The 17,157-nt window shown below is 46.2% G+C and overlaps 1 protein-coding gene across 3 annotated transcripts in view; it reads left to right on the top strand.

Annotated features, from left to right (window-relative positions):
* The window catches only part of LOC110516691 (proto-oncogene vav), a 53,482-nt gene that overhangs the window by 30,844 nt on the left and 5,481 nt on the right, over positions 1-17,157 (top strand). For all 3 annotated transcript variants that reach the window (XM_036948782.1, XM_036948783.1, XM_036948781.1), the window contains exons 10-24: positions 875-974; positions 1,114-1,209; positions 1,394-1,462; positions 1,820-1,992; positions 2,225-2,360; positions 2,756-2,865; positions 3,604-3,705; positions 4,738-4,832; positions 5,148-5,170; positions 6,167-6,203; positions 6,801-6,937; positions 14,809-14,874; positions 15,225-15,256; positions 15,997-16,107; positions 16,236-16,323. In XM_036948782.1, coding sequence (XP_036804677.1) covers positions 875-974; positions 1,114-1,209; positions 1,394-1,462; positions 1,820-1,992; positions 2,225-2,360; positions 2,756-2,865; positions 3,604-3,705; positions 4,738-4,832; positions 5,148-5,170; positions 6,167-6,203; positions 6,801-6,937; positions 14,809-14,874; positions 15,225-15,256; positions 15,997-16,107; positions 16,236-16,323 — 1,375 coding nt within the window. The remainder of the gene's footprint in view (positions 1-874; positions 975-1,113; positions 1,210-1,393; positions 1,463-1,819; positions 1,993-2,224; positions 2,361-2,755; positions 2,866-3,603; positions 3,706-4,737; positions 4,833-5,147; positions 5,171-6,166; positions 6,204-6,800; positions 6,938-14,808; positions 14,875-15,224; positions 15,257-15,996; positions 16,108-16,235; positions 16,324-17,157) is intronic.

Below are 17,157 nucleotides of genomic sequence, written 5' to 3'. Positions count from 1 at the left end.
TTTAGTGATGAGCTTCGTGGGCACTATCGTGTTGAACGCTGAGCTGTAGTCAATGAACAGCGTTCTCACATAGGTGTTCCTTTTGTCCAGGTGGGAAAGGGCAGTGTGGAGTGCAATAGAGATGACATCTTCTGTGGATCTGTTTGGGCAGTATGTGAATTTGAGTGGATCTAGGGTTTCTGGGATAATGGTGTTGATGTGAGCCATTACCAACCTTTCTCAAGCACTTCATGGCTACGGACGTGAGTGCTACGGGTATGTAGTCATTTACGGGTCTGTAGTCATGGTCAGCGCATGCCTGGAGCACATGTCCTGCTAATCCATCTGGCCCCGCAGCCTTGTGTATGTTGACCTGTTTAAAGGTCTTACTCACGTCGGCTATGGAGAGTGTGATCACACAGTTGTCCGGAACAGCTGATGCTCTCATGCATGCCTCAGTGTTGCTTGCCTCGAAGCTAGCATAGAAGTGATTTAGCTCGTCTGGTAGGCTCGTGTCACTGGGCAGCTCACGGCTGTGCTTCCCTCTGTAGTCTGTAATAGTTTGCAAGCCCTGCCACATAAGACGAGCTTCGGAGCCGGTGTAGTATGATTCAATCTTAGCCCTGTATTGACGCTTTGCCTGTTTGATGGTTTGTCGCAGGGCATAGCAGGATTTCTTGTAAGCTTCCGGGTTAGAGTCTCGCACCTTGAAAGCGGCAGCTCTACAGTAAGGCACCTTGTGGGTTTGTGATATATGGCCAATATACCACGGCTAAGGGCAGTATTCAGGCTCTCAGTGTTGCGTCTTACGTAAGAACAGCCCTTAAACGTGGTATATTGGCCATATACCACACCCCCTCGAGCCTTATTGCTGAAATATATCTCTCTCTCCCAGGTTGTTGCCGTATGGGCGGTACTGCAGTCAGGTGGAAGCAGCTACTAAACACCTGGACAAGATGTCCGCCATGAAGGAAGGAGTTAAGATGAAACTAGAGGTGAGAATAGTGGTGGATACATCACCCATATGAAACATGGAGGAGGACAGAGAGGTGGATACTCTGAAGTAGCTTATTCTCTTTTAATTTACACTGAACTGATCCCCCCCCCCCCCCCCCACTCCCCTCCCCTCTCTAGGAGTGCTCTAAGAGGGCTAACAGTGGCAGGTTCTCTCTGCGTGATCTACTCATGGTTCCCATGCAGAGAGTCCTCAAATACCACCTACTGCTCCAGGTACACTGTGTGTGTGTGTGTGTGTGTGTGTGTGTGTGTGTGTGTGTGTGTGTGTGTGTGTGTGTGTGTGTGTGTGTGTGTGTGTGTGTGTGTGTGTGTGTGTGTGTGTGTGTGTGTGTGTGTGGTTTCTCAACACACATGTGGCTTAAATGCATCAGTGTTAATAGTGTAATGTGATTACCAGGAGCTGGTGAAACACACATCCAGCAATACAGAGAAAGAAAACCTTCGGACAGCTCTAGACGCCATGAGAGTGAGTTGACCTTCCTCTTCCAGGCTTCACTAATACTAACAGGACAAGCATGAGTTCCTCTCTCAGACTTCACTAACAGGACAAGCATGAGTTCCTCCTCCAGACTTTACTAACAGGACAAGCATGAGTTCCTCTCCCAGACTTTACTAACAGGACAAGCATGAGTTCCTCTCCCAGACTTTACTAACAGGAGAAGCATGAGTTCCTCACCCAGACTTTACTAACAGGACAAGCATGAGCTCCTCTTCCAGACTTTACTGGAAGGGTAAACTGTGTGTGTGTGTGTGCGTGTGTGCGTGTGTGCGTGTGTGTGTGTGTGTGTGTGCGCTCGTGTGTGTGTGTGTATGTGTGTTTCAGGACCTGGCTCAGTGTGTGAACGAGGTAAAGAGAGACAACGAGATCATCAAACAGATCACCACCTTCCAGTTGTCTATAGAGAACATGACTCAGTCTCTGGCTCTGTACGGACGACCCAAGATAGATGGGGAACTGAAGATCAGCTCCTCAGAGAAGAAGTCCAAACAGGACAGGTGGGTGTGTGTGTGGGGAGGGTCACATTGTGTGTCAGTGTGTGTGTGTGTGTGTGGGGGGGGGGGGGGGGGGGGGGGGGGCTGTGTGTGTGTCACAGTATGTGTTAGTCTGTGTGTATGTGTGGGGGAGGGGGGGGTCAGGTATGCGTGTGAGTGAGTGTGAGGTCTGTATTGTTGTTTTACAACGGTGTGTGTGTGTGTGTGTGTGTGTGTGTGTGTGTGTGCGTGTCAGGTATGCGTTCCTGTTTGACAAGGCGATGCTAGTGTGTAAGAAGAAGAGTGGGGAGACGATGGAACTGAAGGAGATTATAGACCTGCAGTACTACCAGCTACGAGACGAGACCACCGGGGAGAAGGACAGCAAGAAGGTAGCTTAGTCTGCTCTCCTCCTCCTCTTCTTCTCCTCCTCTTCTCTTCTCTGCTCTTCTGGTCTTCTCCTCCTTCTCTTGTCTTGTCTTCTCCTTCTCTTCTCCTCCTCTTCTCTTCTCTTCCTTCTCGTCTTCTCTTCCTTCCCTCGTCTTCTCTTCCTTCTCTTCTCTGCTCTTCCCCTCCTCTTCTCTTCCTTCTCTTCTCGTCTTCTCCTCCTTCTCTTGTCTTGTCTTCTCCTTCTCTTCTCCTCCTCTTCTCTGCTCTTTCTTCTCTTCTCGTCTTCTCCTCCTTCACCTGTCTTGTCTTCTCCTCTCCCCACATTTTGTACTAAACTTATCCTGTGTGTGTGTGTGTGTGTGTGTGTGTGTGTGTGTGTGTGTGTGTGTGTGTGTAGTGGTCACATTTCTTCCTGCTTATAGACTATTATGGGAAGACAGGATACGACCTTTTCTTCAAGACCAGAGATCTCAAGAAGAAATGGCTGGAGCAGTTTGAGATGGCCCTGTGAGTCATACAATAGTGCATGGATGGAGGGAGGGAGGGATTGGTGGATGGAGGGATGGAGGGAGGGATTGGTGGATGGATGGATGGAGGGAGGGATTGGTGGATGGATGGAGGGAGGGAGGGAGGGATTGGTGGATGGATGGAGGGAGGGAGGGATGGATTGGTGGATGGATGGAGGGAGGGAGGGATTGGTGGATGGATGGAGGGAGGGATTGGTGGATGGATATAGGGAGGGAGGGATGGAGGGAGGGAGGGATTGGTGGATGGATGGAGGAAGGGTTTGGTGAATGGATGGAGGGAGGGAGGGATTGGTGGATGGATGGAGGGAGGGAGGGATTGGTGGATGGATGGAGGGAGGGAGGGATTGGTGGATAGATGGAGGGAGGGAGGGATTTGTGGATGGAGGGATGAAGGGAGGGAGGTGGGGATTTGTGCATGGATGGAGGGAAGGAGGGAGGGATTGGTGGATGGAGGGATGAAGGGAGGGATTGGTGGATGGAGGGATGAAGCCAGGGAGGAGGGAGGGATTGGTGGATGGAGGGAGGGAGGGAGGGAGGGAGGGAGGGAGGGAGGGAGGGAGGGAGGGAGGGAGGGAGGGAGGGAGGGAGGGAGGGAGGGATGGATGGATGGATGGAGGAAGGAGGGAGGGATTGGTGGATAGATGGAGGGAGGGAGGGATTGACTAATTGACTGACTGGTGGATTTATTTGGTTGGTTGATTGTTTGATTGATCCGCAGGTCCAACATGTGTCCAGAGAACTGTACTGCCAACAGTCATGACTTCCAGATGCACTGCTTTGAAGATACCACCTCCTGCAAGGCCTGCAGTATGCTCCTCAGGTACACACACACACACACACACACACACACACACACACACACACACACACACACACACACACACACACACACACACACACACACACACACACACACACACACTGACTGGCTGCATCAACCCTTGTTATGGAAACTGCTCGGCCTCCGATCGCAAGGCGCTACAGAGGGTAGTGCGTACGGCCCAGTACATCACTGGGGCCGAGCTTCCTGCCATCCAGGACCTCTATACCAGGCGGTGTCAGAGGAAGGCCCTAAAAATGGTCAGATTCCAGCACCCCAAGTCATAGACTGTTCTCTCAGCTACTGCATGGCAAGCGGTACCGATGCCTCTGGAACCAACAAGGCCCGGAACAGATTCCACCCCCATGAGACTGCTAAATAGTTAGTTAAATGGTTAAATAGTACTCGTCATACAGACAGATAGATAGAAAGATAGATAGTTTGACTTCTCACAATCTCACTCTCCTCTCTCTCTCCTCTCTCTCTCTTTCTCTCTCTCTCCTTCCTTCTCTCTCTATACTTGCTCCTCCCCTCCTTCTCTCTCTCTCTCTATGTTTGCTCCTCCCCTCCTTCTCTCTCTCTCTGTCTCTCTCCTCTCTCTCTCTCTCTCTCCTTCTCTCTCTTTCTCTCTCCTTCCTTCTCTCTCTATACTTGCTCCTCCCCTCCTTCTCTCTCTCTCTCTCTCTCTCCTTCCTTCTCTCTCTATACTTGCTCCCTCCTTCTCTCTCTTTCTCTCTCTCTCCTTCCTTCTCTCTCTATACTCTCTCCCTCCCTCCTTCTCTCTCTCTCCTTCCTTCTCTCTCTATACTCTCTCCCTCCATCCTTCTATCTCTCTCTATACTCTCTCCCTCCCTCCTTCTCTCTCTCTCCTTCCTTCTCTCTCTATACTCTCTCCCTCCCTCCTTCTCTCTCTCCTTCTCTCTCTCTCTGTCTCCCTCCCTCCCTCCCTCCTTCTCTCCCCCTCTTTGTCTCTTTCTCTCTATACTTTCTCCCTCCCTCCCTCCTCTCCCTCCCTCCTTCTCTGTCTCTCAGGGGGATATTCTTCCAGGGGTATCGTTGTAGTCGTTGCAGAATGGCCGCTCATAAAGAATGTCTGGGAAGAGTACCAGGCTGCGGACGCAACTCAGGTAGAACCACTAAAGTGTGTGTGTGTGTGTGTGTGTGTGTGTGTGTGTGTGTGTGTGTGTGTGTGTGTGTGTGTGTGTGTGTGTGTGTGTGTGTAGTGTGTGTGTGTGTGTGTGTGTGTGTGTGTGTGTGTGTGTGTGTGTGTGTGTGTGTGTGTGTGTGTGTGTGTGTGTGTGTATGTGTGTGTGTGTGTGTGTGTGTGTGTGTGTGTGTGTGTGTGTGTGTAGTGTGTGTGTGTGTGTGTTTTCTTTGACACTATGTTTTCTGCAGGTGTGTGTCGTGTTGTACACTCAGCTGTGTTGTGATTTGTATTTCAGACCACTCAGGGAACGTGAAGAAGGTAAGGCTCCTTTCAGAGGCTCTTTTTCTGGCAGCGTGTCACTATACTTCAGTGTGTACAGGAGGTACTCTTTCATTTGCATTCAAAACAGTATTTGTAAAGAACAACAGATGGGCAGCAGCTGGTTCTAATCAAGGTTGACCCTCATCGGCCAATCAGGACCTGTATGCAAATTAGTCACACAAAAAAAAAAAGATACAGAATTATAGGGTATGAGAGGTGGGCACGAAGGACGACTCACAGATCAATCCCCCCCCCCCCCTGGTGTCCGCTCACCTAAACACATCACTTCAATACACAAAGAAGTTCATTACACCTCTTTGTCTGTCTGAATTCCCAGGGATTTATTCACCAACCAAGCTACTGGGAGAGTGGCATGGTTCCCTTCTGATAAGCTTGCTTAGTGAACCAGAACATCTAGAGTTATTTCTGGTTGTTTATCAAAGTCAGCTGGCTAACTCATTGATCCTGCTATGTAGTACACCCCTCTGGAGTGTGTTGTCTCTTCTAGTTGGTTGTATATCTGTGAGTCTGTTCTAGTGTGTTGTATATCTGTGGGTCTGTTCTAGTGGGTCTGTTCTAGTGGGTTGTATATCTGTGAGTCTGTTCTAGTGGGTTGTATATCTGTGAGTCTGTTCTAGTGGGTTGTATATCTGTGAGTCTGTTCTAGTGGGCTGTATATCTGTGAGTCTGTTGTAGTGGGTTGTATATCTGTGAGTCTGTTCTAGTGGGTTGTATATCTGTGAGTCTGTTCTAGTGGGTTGTATATCTGTGGGTCTGTTGTAGTGGGTTGTATATCTGTGAGTCTGTTCTAGTTGGTTTTATATCTGTGGGTCTGTTCTAGTGGGTTGTATATCTGTGAGTCTGTTCTAGTTGGTTGTATATCTGTGAGTATGTTCTAGTGGGTTGTATATCTGTGGGTCTGTTTTAGTGGGTTGTATATCTGTGAGTCTGTTCTAGTTGGTTGTATATCTGTGACCTTTCTTGTTCCTACAGAATAAGAAGTCAGCTCCTCACAGACAAGCCAGTCCAGGTGAGGATCCCAGAAGTAGTGTAACATTATATAACTGAATCAAGTTGGGATTAGATTAGAATGGGAACGTTTTTTAATTCATCTCAATTCGATTCAAATCAAGGGTCTTTATCGACATGGGAAACATACGTTAACATTGTCAATGCAAGTGAGGTAGATACTAAACAAAAGTGAAATAAACAAATACTAAATTAACCGTAAACTGAGTCTGTACATAGTCAAAGCTGTCCTTAAGTTTGGGTCAGTCACAGTGGTCAGGTATTCTGCCGCTGTGTACTCTCTGTTTAGGGCCAAATAGCATTCTAGTTTGCTCTGTTTTTTTGTTAATTCTTTCCAATGTTTCAAGTAATTATCTTTTTGTTTTCTCATGATTTGGTTGGGTCTAATTGTGCTGTTGTCCTGTGGCTCTGTGGGGTGTGTTTGTGTTTGTGAACAGAGCCCCAGGACCAGCTTGCTTAGGGGACTCTTCTCCAGGTTCATCTATCTGTAGGTGATGGCAGGTTTGGGATTCACTTCCTTTTAGGTAGTTGAAGAATTTAACAAATTCTCTCTCTCTCTCTCTCTCTCTCTCTCTCTCTCTCTCTCTCTCTCTCTCAGGCCTTCCTACAATGGAGGTGTGTCAGGAGTACTATGGTTTACCTCCGCCCCCTGTAGCGTTCGGCCAACCACTGCACCTCTCCATGGGTGATGTCATCGAACTGACAAGAGCCGATGCCGACCTAACGTGGTGGGAGGTGAAACACGCACACACACACACACGCACACTCACGCACGCACGCACACACGCACACACACACACACACGGTGCAGGCAGAGCATGCTTCCTGTAGTATGAGTGTGTGGGAGGGTGGAGATACCGTCTCTCCCTCATCCTCTCTCTCTCTCTCTCTCTCTCTCTCTCTCTCTCTCTCTTTCTTTCCTTCAAATGGGTTTTATTGGGGGTGTGTGTTCTTCACTGGTTGCTCTTTTCTCGTGGCAACAGGTCACACATCTTGCTGCTGTGATGTCACACTGTGGAATTTCACCCAGTAGATATGGGAGTTTATCAAAATTGGATTTGTTTTCGAATTCTTTGTGTGTCTGTGTAATCTGAGGGAAATATGTGTCTCTAATATGATCATACATCGGGCAGCTGTTTTTTGGTAAATTCTTTCCAATGTGTCAAGTAATTCTCTTTTTGTTTTCTCATGATTTGGTTGGGTATAATCGTGTTGCTGTCCTGGTTGTGGAATTTAACAGCTCTTGTCTGGATTTTGATAATTAGCGGGTATAGTCATGCATTATTTGGTGTTTTACGTTGTACACAGAGGATGTTTTTGCAGAGTACTGCATGCAGAGTCTCAATGTGGTGAGATCTCACCACCATAAAGGACAATATGGTGAGATTTCACAACCACAAAGGGCAATATGGTGAGATCTCACAACCATAAAGTCTCAATATGGTGAGATCTCACCACCATAAAGGACAATATGGTGAGATCTCACAACCATAAAGTCTCAATATGGTGAGATCTCACCACCATAAAGGACAATATGGTGAGATCTCACCACCATAAAGGACAATATGGTGAGATCTCACCACCATAAAGGACAATAATGTGAGATCTCACCACCATAAAGGACAATATGGTGAGATCTCACAACCATAAAGTCTCAATATGGTGAGATCTCACCACCATAAAGGACAATATGGTGAGATCTCACCACCATAAAGGACAATGGGTTCTATAACTGATTCAAGTATTTTTAGCCAGATGCCAATTGGGATGTCAAATTTTATGTTCCTTTTGATGGCATAGAATGCCCTTCTTGACTTGTCTGTCAGATCGTTCACAGCTTTGTGTATGTTAGGTGTGGCGCGGATGTTTAGGCCGAGGTATGTATCGTTTTTTGTGTGCTCTAGGGCATCGGTGTCTAGATGGAATTTATATTTGTGGCAACTGGACCTTTTTTGGAACACCATTATTTTGGTCTTACTGAGTTTTACTGTCAGGTCCCAGGTCTGTCAGGGCCCAGGTCTGACAGGGCCCAGGTCTGTCAGGGCCCAGGTCTGACAGTACCTGAGCAGAATATCTAGGTGCTGCTGTAGGCCCTCCTTGGTTGGGGACAGAAGCACCAGATCATCAGAAAACAGTAGACATTTGTGATGCCGAGTGCTGTAGACTGTTCTAGAGCCCTGGTCATTCTGTTGATGTATCCCTGTCTCAGACTGTTCTAGAGCCCTGGCCATTCTGTTGATGTATCCCTGTCTCAGACTGTTCTAGAGCCCTGGCCATTCTGTTGATGTATCCCTGTCTCAGACTGTTCTAGAGCCCTGGCCATTCTGTTGATGTATCCCTGTCTCAGACTGTTCTAGAGCCCTGGCCATTCTGTTGATGTATCCCTGTCTCAGACTGTTCTAGAGCCCTGGCCATTCTGTTGATGTATCCCTGTCTCAGACTGTTCTAGAGCCCTGGCCATTCTGTTGATGTATCCCTGTCTCAGACTGTTCTAGAGCCCTGGCCATTCTGTTGATGTGTCCCTGTCTCAGACTGTTCTAGAGCCCTGGCCATTCTGTTGATGTGTCCCTGTCTCACTACAAAGCCTTGTGGAAATACATTTGTGTGTTTTTCTGCCAATTTGATTTCAGACTTGTTATTTGTGAAATGTTATGTCATATGGATTGGGGTGATCAGTCCTTGGTTCCAAATATTGGTGAAGATGCCAGAGCTGAGGATGATGTTAAAGAGTTTAAGTATAGCCAATTGGAATTTGTGGTCTGTATATTTGATCATTTCACTGAGGATACCATCAACACCACAGGCCTTTTTGGGTTAGAGAGTTTTTATTTTGTCCTGTAGTTCATTAATTGTAATTGGAGAATCCAGTGGTAGTCTTTAATAGTTGACTCTGAGATTTGTAATTGATCAAGTATATGTTTTTGTTGTTTGGAGAAGTGGTTTATCCATATATCTCCATTTTGGATAGAAATCTCATCAATTTTCCCAGAAGTGGTTAGAATATGGATGGATTCTTCAGTTACATTGATCTGATTTCTGACGTGCTGTTCCTTCTTTTTCCGTAGTGTATTTCTGTATTGTTTTAGTGATTCACCATAGTGAAGGCGTAGACTCTGATTTTCTGGGTCTCTATGTTTTTGGTTGGACAGGTTTCTCAATTTCTTTCTTAGGTTTTTTACATTCTTGATCAAACCATTTGCCGTTGTTCATTTTCTTGGGTTTTCTGCTTGATATGTTTAGATTTGATAGGGAAGCTGAAAGGTCCAATATGTTTAGATTTGATAGGGAAGCTGAAAGGTCCAATATGTTTAGATTTGATAGGGAAGCTGAAAGGTCCAATATGTTTAGATTTGATAGGGAAGCTGAAAGGTCCAATATGTTTAGATTTGATAGGGAAGCTGAAAGGTCCAATATGTTTAGATTTGATAGGGAAGCTGAAAGGTCCAATATGTTTAGATTTGATAGGGAAGCTGAAAGGTCCAATATGTTTAGATTTGATAGGGAAGCTGAAAGGTCCAATATGTTTAGATTTGATAGGGAAGCTGAAAGGTCCAATATGTTTAGATTTGATAGGGAAGCTGAAAGGTCCAATATGTTTAGATTTGATAGGGAAGCTGAAAGGTCCAATATGTTTAGATTTGATAGGGAAGCTGAAAGGTCCAATATGTTTAGATTTGATAGGGAAGCTGAAAGGTCCAATATGTTTAGATTTGATAGGGAAGCTGAAAGGTCCAATATGTTTAGATTTGATAGGGAAGCTGAAAGGTCCAATATGTTTAGATTTGATAGGGAAGCTGAAAGGTCCAATATGTTTAGATTTGATAGGGAAGCTGAAAGGTCCAATATGTTTAGATTTGATAGGGAAGCTGAAAGGTCCAATATGTTTAGATTTGATAGGGAAGCTGAAAGGTCCAATATGTTTAGATTTGATAGGGAAGCTGAAAGGTCCAATATGTTTAGATTTGATAGGGAAGCTGAAAGGTCCAATATGTTTAGATTTGATAGGGAAGCTGAAAGGTCCAATATGTTTAGATTTGATAGGGAAGCTGAAAGGTCCAATATGTTTAGATTTGATAGGGAAGCTGAAAGGTCCAATATGTTTAGATTTGATAGGGAAGCTGAAAGGTCCAATATGTTTAGATTTGATAGGGAAGCTGAAAGGTCCAATATGTTTAGATTTGATAGGGAAGCTGAAAGGTCCAATATGTTTAGATTTGATAGGGAAGCTGAAAGGTCCAATATGTTTAGATTTGATAGGGAAGCTGAAAGGTCCAATATGTTTAGATTTGATAGGGAAGCTGAAAGGTCCAATATGTTTAGATTTGATAGGGAAGCTGAAAGGTCCAATATGTTTAGATTTGATAGGGAAGCTGAAAGGTCCAATATGTTTAGATTTGATAGGGAAGCTGAAAGGTCCAATATGTTTAGATTTGATAGGGAAGCTGAAAGGTCCAATATGTTTAGATTTGATAGGGAAGCTGAAAGGTCCAATATGTTTAGATTTGATAGGGAAGCTGAAAGGTCCAATATGTTTAGATTTGATAGGGAAGCTGAAAGGTCCAATATGTTTAGATTTGATAGGGAAGCTGAAAGGTCCAATATGTTTAGATTTGATAGGGAAGCTGAAAGGTCCAATATGTTTAGATTTGATAGGGAAGCTGAAAGGTCCAATATGTTTAGATTTGATAGGGAAGCTGAAAGGTCCAATATGTTTAGATTTGATAGGGAAGCTGAAAGGTCCAATATGTTTAGATTTGATAGGGAAGCTGAAAGGTCCAATATGTTTAGATTTGATAGGGAAGCTGAAAGGTCCAATATGTTTAGATTTGATAGGGAAGCTGAAAGGTCCAATATGTTTAGATTTGATAGGGAAGCTGAAAGGTCCAATATGTTTAGATTTGATAGGGAAGCTGAAAGGTCCAATATGTTTAGATTTGATAGGGAAGCTGAAAGGTCCAATATGTTTAGATTTGATAGGGAAGCTGAAAGGTCCAATATGTTTAGATTTGATAGGGAAGCTGAAAGGTCCAATATGTTTAGATTTGATAGGGAAGCTGAAAGGTCCAATATGTTTAGATTTGATAGGGAAGCTGAAAGGTCCAATATGTTTAGATTTGATAGGGAAGCTGAAAGGTCCAATATGTTTAGATTTGATAGGGAAGCTGAAAGGTCCAATATGTTTAGATTTGATAGGGAAGCTGAAAGGTCCAATATGTTTAGATTTGATAGGGAAGCTGAAAGGTCCAATATGTTTAGATTTGATAGGGAAGCTGAAAGGTCCAATATGTTTAGATTTGATAGGGAAGCTGAAAGGTCCAATATGTTTAGATTTGATAGGGAAGCTGAAAGGTCCAATATGTTTAGATTTGATAGGGAAGCTGAAAGGTCCAATATGTTTAGGCGTTCTACTGTTTACACCTTCACTACTACAGTGGAACGGTTTGTCCAGGAAGCTTAAAGGTCCAATATGTTTAGGCGTTCTACTGTTTACACCTTCACTACTACAGTGGAACGTTTTGTCCAGGAAGTTGTCTAAATTGAATTTGTTGTTGCCTAATAGTTTTTTGTTAGGTTTCTACACAACTATCCTTCCATCTATAGCATGTGTTAATGTTACTCAGTTCTACACAACTATCCTTCCATCTATAGCATTTGTTAATGTTACTCAGTTCTTCGGCTTTGATGCCTCATGGTTGAGTATTGCTCTGTCCGAGTAGACTGTGAAGTTGCTGTGATCTGATAGTGGTGTCAGTGGGCTGACTGTGAATATCAGTGGTAATCTACAGTACTACTGCCAAGGGATGAGCTGTAGGTGTCCTACTTACCGTAGGAGTCCCCTCCAATCCTACCATTTACTATGTCCATACCCAATGTCCCCTCGAAGCCTACCATTTACTATGTCAATACCCTAGAGTCCCCTCGAAGCCTACCATTTACTATGTACATACCCAGCGTCCCCTCGAAGCCTACCATTTACTATGTTCATACCCAGCGTCCCCTCGAAGCCTACCATTTACTATGTTCATACCCAGCGTCCCCTCGAAGCCTACCATTTACTATGTACATACCCAACGTCCGCTCGAAGCCTAACATTTACTATGTTCATAGCCAGCGTCCCCTCGAAGCCTACCATTTACTATGTACATACCCAGCGTCCCCTCGAAGCCTACCATTTACTATGTACATACCCAGCGTCCCCTCGAAGCCTACCATTTACTATGTTCATACCCAGCGTCCCCTCGAAGCCTACCATTTACAATGTACATAGCCAGCGTCCCCTCGAAGCCTACCATTTACTATGTACATAGCCAGCGTCCCCTCGAAGCCTACCATTTACTATGTACATACCCAGCGTCCCCTCGAAGCCTACCATTTACTATGTACATACCCAGCGTCCCCTCGAAGCCTACCATTTACTATGTTCATACCCAGCGTCCCCTCGAAGCCTACCATTTACAATGTACATAGCCAGCGTCCCCTCGAAGCCTACCATTTACTATGTACATAGCCAGCGTCCGCTCGAAGCCTACCATTTACTATGTACATACCCAGCGTCCGCTCGAAGCCTACCATTTACTATGTACATAGCCAGCGTCCCCTCGAAGCCTACCATTTACTATGTCCATACCCAGCGTCCGCTCGAAGCCTACCATTTACTATGTCCATACCCAGCGTCCCCTCGAAGCCTACCATTTACTATGTCCATACCCAGCGTCCGCTCGAAGCCTACCATTTACTATGTACATACCCAGCGTCCGCTCGAAGCCTACCATTTACTATGTCCATACCCAGCGTCCCCTCGAAGCCTACCATTTACTATGTCCATACCCAGCGTCCCCTCGAAGCCTACCATTTACTATGTTCATACCCAACGTCCCCTCGAAGCCTACCATTTACTATGTCCATACCCAGCGTCCCCTCGAAGCCTACCATTTACTATGTTCATACCCAGCGTCCGCTCGAAGCCTACCATTTACTATGTACATAGCCAGCGTCCCCTCGAAGCCTACCATTTACTATGTCCATACCCAGCGTCCGCTCGAAGCCTACCATTTACTATGTCCATACCCAGCGTCCCCTCGAAGCCTACCATTTACTATGTTCATACCCAGCGTCCCCTCGAAGCCTACCATTTACTATGTACATAGCCAGCGTCCCCTCGAAGCCTACCATTTACTATGTCCATACCCAGCGTCCGCTCGAAGCCTACCATTTACTATGTACATACCCAGCGTCCCCTCGAAGCCTACCATTTACTATGTACATACCCAGCGTCCCCTCGAAGCCTACCATTTACTATGTCCATACCCAGCGTCCCCTCGAAGCCTACCATTTACTATGTTCATACCCAACATCCCCTCGAAGCCTACCATTTACTATGTCCATACCCAGCGTCCGCTCGAAGCCTACCATTTACTATGTACATAGCCATTTTCCCCTCGAAGCCTACCATTTACTATGTACATAGCCAGCGTCCCCTCGAATCCTACCATTTACTATGTACATAGCCAGCGTCCCCTCGAAGCCTACCATTTACTATGTACATAGCCAGCGTCCGCTCGAAGCCTACCATTTACTATGTACATACCCAGCGTCCGCTCGAAGCCTACCATTTACTATGTACATAGCCATTTTCCCCTCGAAGCCTACCATTTACTATGTCCATACCCAGCGTCCCCTCGAAGCCTACCATTTACTATGTCCATACCCAGCGTCCCCTCGAAACCTACCATTTACTATGTACATACCCAACGTCCCCTCGAAGCCTACCATTTACTATGTACATAGCCAGCGTCCGCTCGAAGCCTACCATTTACTATGTCCATACCCAGCGTCCCCTCGAAACCTACCATTTACTATGTACATACCCAACGTCCCCTCGAAGCCTACCATTTACTATGTACATACCCAGCGTCCCCTCGAAGCCTACCATTTACTATGTCCATACCCAGCGTCCCCTCGAAGCCTACCATTTACTATGTACATAGCCAACATCCCCTCGAAGCCTACCATTTACTATGTACATACCCAGCGTCCGCTCGAAGCCTACCATTTACTATGTACATAGCCATTTTCCCCTCGAAGCCTACCATTTACTATGTCCATACCCAGCGTCCCTTCGAAGCCTACCATTTACTATGTACATACCCAGCGTCCGCTCGAAGCCTACCATTTACTATGTACATACCCAGCGTCCGCTCGAAGCCTACCATTTACTATGTACATAGCCAGCGTCCGCTCGAAGCCTACCATTTACTATGTACATACCCAGCGTCCCCTCGAAGCCTACCATTTACTATGTACATAGCCAGCGTCCGTGACCTGTAGTTGTGACCCTGTTTTTTTTGTTGTCGTAGTGTCTAGTGGGGCATATGGGGGAGGGAAGGCTGTCACCTCCAGTTAGGTGTTTGTCCCCCTGTGTGCTGAGTGTCTGTCTGTCTGTCTGTCTGTCTGTCTGTCTGTCTGTCTGTCTGTCTGTCTGTCTGTCTCTCAGTAACATGTACTTTTGTAGTAAATCATTTCTGTACAATAATGTGCTACAGAAGGCACTGTAAGAAGGCGTGTTGTTCCAGTCGTCTGATTGGTCTGCTGTGTGTGTCACTCAGGGCAAGAACGTGACGATTGGTCAGATGGGTTGGTTCCCCTGCAGTAAGGTCCAGCCCTTCATCTCTGTGAGTACCACTGACTTGTAGTTGATTACACATGTCATAGTTTATTTATTTTAACCTTTATTTAAACTAGGCAAGTCAGTTAAGAACAAATTCTTATTTTCAATGACGGACTAGGAACAGTGGGTTAACTGCCTGTTCAGAACGACAGATTTGTACCTTGTCAGCTCGGGGGTTTTGAACTTGCAACCTTCCGGTTACTAGTCCAACGCTCTAACCACAAGGCTATCCTGCCGCCCCTAGGCTACACCGTGTCTGGTATTGATAGAAATACCAACATACGTTTTATTAAGTGCTTCAGGAATCATGGGTTGTGTTCTCATAACTGTCTGACCTCTGACCTCTCTCCCCAGAGACCAACTCCCGACCTATCCGACTTCCTATGGTGAGTAATGATACCATTCTATTTACACCTGGTATCACTCATACCGATGTTCTAGATGTGTACCACTTGGTATCACTCATATCTGTTCTAGATATGCACCACCTGGTATCACTCATACCGATGTTCTAGATGTGCACCACCTGGTATCACTCATACCGATGTTCTAGATATGTACCATCTGGTATCACTCATACCGATGTTCTAGATATGCACCACCTGGTATCACTCATACCGATGTTCTAGATGTGCACCACCTGGTATCACTCATACCGATGTTCTAGATATGTACCATCTGGTATCACTCATACCGATGTTCTAGATATGTACCACCTGGTATCACTCATACCGATGCTCTAGATATGTACTACCTACAATCTTAGAAAAAACAGTTCCAAAAGGGTTCTCCTGCTGTCCCCATAGGAGAACCCTTTTTGGTTCCAGGTCGAGGGTTCCAGGTCGAACCCTTTCCATGGAAAGGGTTCTACCTGGAACCAAAAGGGTTCTCTCTGAAACCAAAAATAATTCTTCAAAGGTTTCTCTTATGGGGACAGCCGAAGAACCCTTTTAGGTTCTAGATATCACCTTTTTCTAAGAGTGTGGTAACACTGCAGGGTTCTAGGATTGGAAGTGTTCTGTGTTTGAAAATAGTTATTGATAGCAATCATGGGAAAGGTTTTGTATTGTTCTAACGCAACTGCAATGGGTTCTAGGTTTGGTCATTTAAATGATTTGGGTTCTAGGTTTGCGGGGAACATGGACCGGTCAGCGGCGAAGAACCTCCTGATTTCACGGTCCGACGGAACGTTTCTGGTCCGCCAGAAAGACGGAGGAGAGTTCGCAATCAGCCTCAAGTGAGCCTGCCTCCTTATTGGCCAATCAGAAAGGCTCTGTCTAACAGCTGGCAATCTTCCTCTTTCACACCCACACATTCTTACTCTCTCACACACACACTGATTCTCATTCACTCTGTCTCCTCCAGGTTTAACATGGACATCAGACACATCAAGATCACGTCAACAGAAGGCCTCTACCGCATCAACGAGAAGAAAGCATTCAAAGGGTTAATCGTACGTCATTCCCCTTCTTTCCCTCCTCGTCTCTCTGTCTACCCTCCTCGTCTCTCTGTCTACCCTCCTCCTCTCTCTGTCTACCCTCCTCGTCTCTCTGTCTACCCTCCTTGTCTCTCTCCCTCTTCCTCCCATCTCTCTGTCTACCCTCCTCATCTCTCTGTCTACCCTCCTCGTTTCTCTGTCTACCCTCCTCGTTTCTCTGTCTACCCTCCTCGTCTCTTTGTCTACCCTCCTCGTCTCTCTGTCTACCCTCCTCGTCTCTCTGTCTACCCTCCTCGTCTCTCTGTCTACCCTCCTCGTCTCTCTGTCTACCCTCCTCGTCTCTCTGTCTACCCTCCTCGTCTCTCTGTCTACCCTCCTTGTCTCTCTCCCTCTTCCTCCCATCTCTCTGTCTACCCTCCTCATCTCTCTGTCTACCCTCCTCGTTTCTCTGTCTACCCTCCTCGTTTCTCTGTCTACCCTCCTCGTCTCTCTGTCTACCCTCCTCGTCTCTCTGTCTACCCTCCTCGTCTCTCTGTCTACCCTCCTCGTCTCTCTGTCTACCCTCCTCGTCTCTCTGTCTACCCTCCTCGTTTCTCTGTCTACCCTCCTCGTCTCTCTGTCTACCCTCCTCGTCCCTCTGTCTACCCTCCTCGTCTCTCTGTCTACCCTCCTCGTCTCTCTGTCTACCCTCCTCGTCGCTCTGTCTACCCTCCTCGTCTCTCTGTCTACCCTCTTCGTCTCTCTGTCTACCCTCCTCGTCTCTCTGTCTACCCTGCTCGTCTCTCTGTCTACCCTCCTCGTCTCTCTGTCTACCCTCCTCAACTCTCTGTCTACCCTCCTCATCTCTCT

Source organism: Oncorhynchus mykiss, chromosome 17, assembly GCF_013265735.2.
Source record: "Oncorhynchus mykiss isolate Arlee chromosome 17, USDA_OmykA_1.1, whole genome shotgun sequence".
Lineage (NCBI taxonomy): Eukaryota > Metazoa > Chordata > Actinopteri > Salmoniformes > Salmonidae > Oncorhynchus > Oncorhynchus mykiss.
Note: the sequence above shows the minus strand (reverse complement) of the source record. Positions and strands in the feature narration are given on the sequence as shown.